Here is a 3,361-nt window from a genome sequence, read left to right as displayed (position 1 = left end):
TTTTCAAACTGTAGCTTGGCCTGCCATCGTCCTTTGGCAAGCGCCTTAGCTGCGGCATTGATGTCTTCTGGCCGCTTCTCTAGTTGTCTGATTCGCAGGGCTAATAGGTCTTCTGATGACATTCCCGACCTAAATCCTTCTACCAAAAAGCTAGCTTCTACTAAGTCAAATGGCAGAACCGGGTCTACTCCATGGAGCAGCCAGTAAGGGCTAAATCCGCTAGCTCGTCGTGTGGTGACTTTGTCGGCAAAAAAGGCATGGTGCACTTTGCTGGGCCATTGGCTGATGTCTCCTTCACACGCTTTGATAATTCCCTCTCGAATGATAAAGTGTCCTCTCTCCACAACTCCATTTGCCTTGGAATTGTAAGGTGAGATCTTGATCTGGGAAATGCCATAGCGCTTTAGCAACTTGGCGAAGGACTTCTTGAATTCCGAGCCATTGTCGGTTACGACTTCAGCAATATGTCCATATCGGCAAATTATTTCTTCCCAGAAAAATTTGGCAAGAGAATCTGCATTACTCTTGCGCAGTGCTCTTCCTTCAGCTGCTTGTGTTAGGTCATCTCGTGCAGCTACAATATAGCGATATCCCTTGGCTTTCGGCATGAGCATGACATCGGCATACAATTTGGTGAAGATGGTTGCTGGTGTTGATATGGTAAGGGGTATCTCCACTTTTCGGGTACTCCTAATCTGGCATTCATGGCAAGAGCTAACATGGGCTTTGACATCCTGAAACATATAAGGCCAAAAGAATCGATGCTTGATGGTGTGGTAAACTCCATGGACACCACGATGTCCTAGCTCCTCATGAGCCTGAGTAAGGATTCTGCTCTTTTGGTTTGAGTCTAAGATCACCATTACTGGTGGTTGTAAATTGATCCTCTTGAACAGCATTCCCCTCTGCAAGAAGTATCTTCCTGCCTTTTGAAGGAATCTTCTCCGCTCATTTGCAGATAGGTTGGGTGGAGTTTCCAGGGTTCTTAAGAAGTGCTGAATTTGGTGGAGTATGAGATCCTTGCTGTTCTCGTTGATGGCTAGAACATCTGGTCCTTCCTGATCTGATTGTACTTCCAGGTACCATGCTAGCTTCTCGAGCCAGTCGTCCCTTTCTTCCTCCGCTTCTGCTTCTGCAATTTCTTCAATTGTAGGCTCTCTCCGTGACAACCCATCAGGTCCTTTGTGCTTGGCGGCTGGCACATGTCGTAATTCAAAGGTGAACATCAATATCCCTTGAATCCACCGATTTACAGCTGCATTAGGCTGGAGATCGGGGTTGTTAAGCATATCCTTGATATACTTCGCATCCACTTCTAACACTAAATTCTTGATTCCAATCAAGTGGATCCGCCAGTGCCGCAAGGCACGATAACATCCAAATAATTCCAGCTTTGGCTGGCTATACCTGGCCTCTCTCTCGTTGAAAGGTAGGGATCCATAACGAGCTGGTCGTCGCTTGCCATTCTCATCGTCCTGGGAGAGTATGAAGCCTACGGCAATCTTACTAGAATCTACCGACATATAGACAGGTCGATCTGAGTCATAGTCGATTGGGTGTAGGGCGGGTGCTTCGGTGATCAGTTGTTTAAGCATTGCAAATGCTTCAGCTCTCCGCTCATCCCACACAAATTCTGTGTCCTTTCGAACTAGCTCTGTCAGGGGCCTGGCAATAGCCGAGTATCCTTGAATCCAGATTCGGACAGTTCCGCATAAACCTAGAAATCCTCGCACGTCCTTGACGGTCTTTGGTGTCGGCCAATTTCGCACTTTATCCACCTTTCCATCCTCAGGCAGACGTCCTTCTGGAGTGCACTTCTGTCCTACGATAATGACTTCTGGCCTGCAGAGCTGCATTTTGTTGTAAGAGAATGTGGCTCCTGCGTGGCCTACTCTGTGCATGATACGATGTACATCTTGGGCATGTTCCCAAATGAATCGGCGGATGCCTGGGTTTCCTTCTAGAAGCTCTGGATTCCCATCAGAATCCAGGTACTGAGTTTTCGGTCCTTTTATCGGCAAATCATCGATAAATATGTTGGCGACCTTTGGAATTTCATCCTGCAATATAAATGTCATGCAGTTTTGAAATTCTGCCGGCGAATTCGTAAAGCCGGTTGGTAGGGACGTAATTCGAAGCAGGCCTAATGGAGTAGAGAAGGATGTCATGTCTCGACTCTTGGCATCCATTTTCCTGGCATCGAATCCCCAAAATAGATCGAAAACTGAATAGCATTCCCTTCCGGCGAAGGGTTCTACAAAATCATCCAAAATAGGAGGAGTGCCACTGTCCCGTATAGTAACCTTATTTAGTGGCTGAAGATCATGGACTATGCGGAGTTTTCCATTTTTCTTTACCACACAAAACCATCGGGATCGATATGATGATTGGCTGGGCTCGTAAACTCCTGCAGCTATTTTGTCCTTGAGGACTCGTATAACGTCGTTCCTGATTCCCGGCGGAATCGGAATATTCGGATATGACCAAGGCACGTGAGGTACATATGGAATTATATATGGAGAGAAATAGTCTTCTCTGAATGTTCCGCGATCGGTGTCTTGGAAGGCTATCGCTTGTTCATTCAATTGCAAAATATGCGTGAACAGCTTCTCTTCTTCCGGCCACAGAAAGCCATCTGAATTAACCCCAATTTTGCCTAGTCGTTCTGCCGTAAACTTCACTGTCGGTTTGAAGTCTGGCGGCGTGACGGGTAACATCGGCAATGAATCTAAGGGGTTTTCTGGGAATTTCCTAATTACGCGAGCATCCTCGGGAAATATTCCTGGAACGGGTTTGATTTTCCGATCTACTCGCTTGTACATGGTCAGCACATCCGAGTCAGCTGACTGGGTGCTGATTTCGAGGTCCTCAAATGCGTATGAGGGGCTTAGCACGTTCAAGTGCTCGTCGTCGTCGTCGCTTAGTTGTACAAGATAAGAATCACTTTGATTACAAGCTGAAACTAGAGTAGTTTGAACAGGAGTGGAGCGCATAGACATCGGCAGACTGTTACTAGAATTACAAGAGAAAGGCGACGAAAGACAGGGACTTCCTGTTAGGGGAGTCTCAGGGTGAGCTAGAGCTGGCTGCCCAGCAGCGCAACACTCTATAGGAATGGTGGTGAGAGAAGAGGGGTAGGCATAGTGAAAGGGCAACATGACGAAAGGGAAAGGGATACCAGACAGCAGTAGAAGTACATTCAAGATAATGCGATAATAGGAGAAGGGCGACACGACGAACAACGAATGCGAGAGAGACCGTGTATCAAGGAAAAAGAATTCTTATCGAGGGAGATCAAGCCGGCGTACCAAGAGCTCCTCCCGCAGGCGCACTGCACTCGTCGCATGCATCGTCACGTACC

At 47.3% G+C, this 3,361-nt stretch overlaps 2 protein-coding genes across 2 annotated transcripts; both read right to left on the bottom strand.

Moving 5' to 3' along the window:
• Nucleotides 1-743, bottom strand: GLOTRDRAFT_51378 (uncharacterized protein; the record flags this gene model as incomplete). Its single annotated transcript, XM_007873432.1, has 2 exons — nt 1-338; nt 456-743. Coding segments are annotated over 2 exons (626 nt in total), but the record flags the coding sequence as incomplete, so codon positions are not given.
• A 1,869-nt stretch (nt 744-2,612) lies between these two features.
• On the bottom strand, nt 2,613-2,993 carry GLOTRDRAFT_51375 (uncharacterized protein; the record flags this gene model as incomplete). Its single annotated transcript, XM_007873431.1, has 1 exon — nt 2,613-2,993. A coding segment is annotated over one exon (381 nt), but the record flags the coding sequence as incomplete, so codon positions are not given.
• Nucleotides 2,994-3,361: the final 368 nt, after the last annotated feature.

The sequence above is a fragment of the Gloeophyllum trabeum genome, assembly GCF_000344685.1.
Source record: "Gloeophyllum trabeum ATCC 11539 unplaced genomic scaffold GLOTRscaffold_00195, whole genome shotgun sequence".
NCBI classification, from domain to species: domain Eukaryota; kingdom Fungi; phylum Basidiomycota; class Agaricomycetes; order Gloeophyllales; family Gloeophyllaceae; genus Gloeophyllum; species Gloeophyllum trabeum.
The sequence above is the reverse complement of the archived record's forward strand: the minus strand, read 5'-3'. Positions and strand labels throughout refer to the sequence as shown.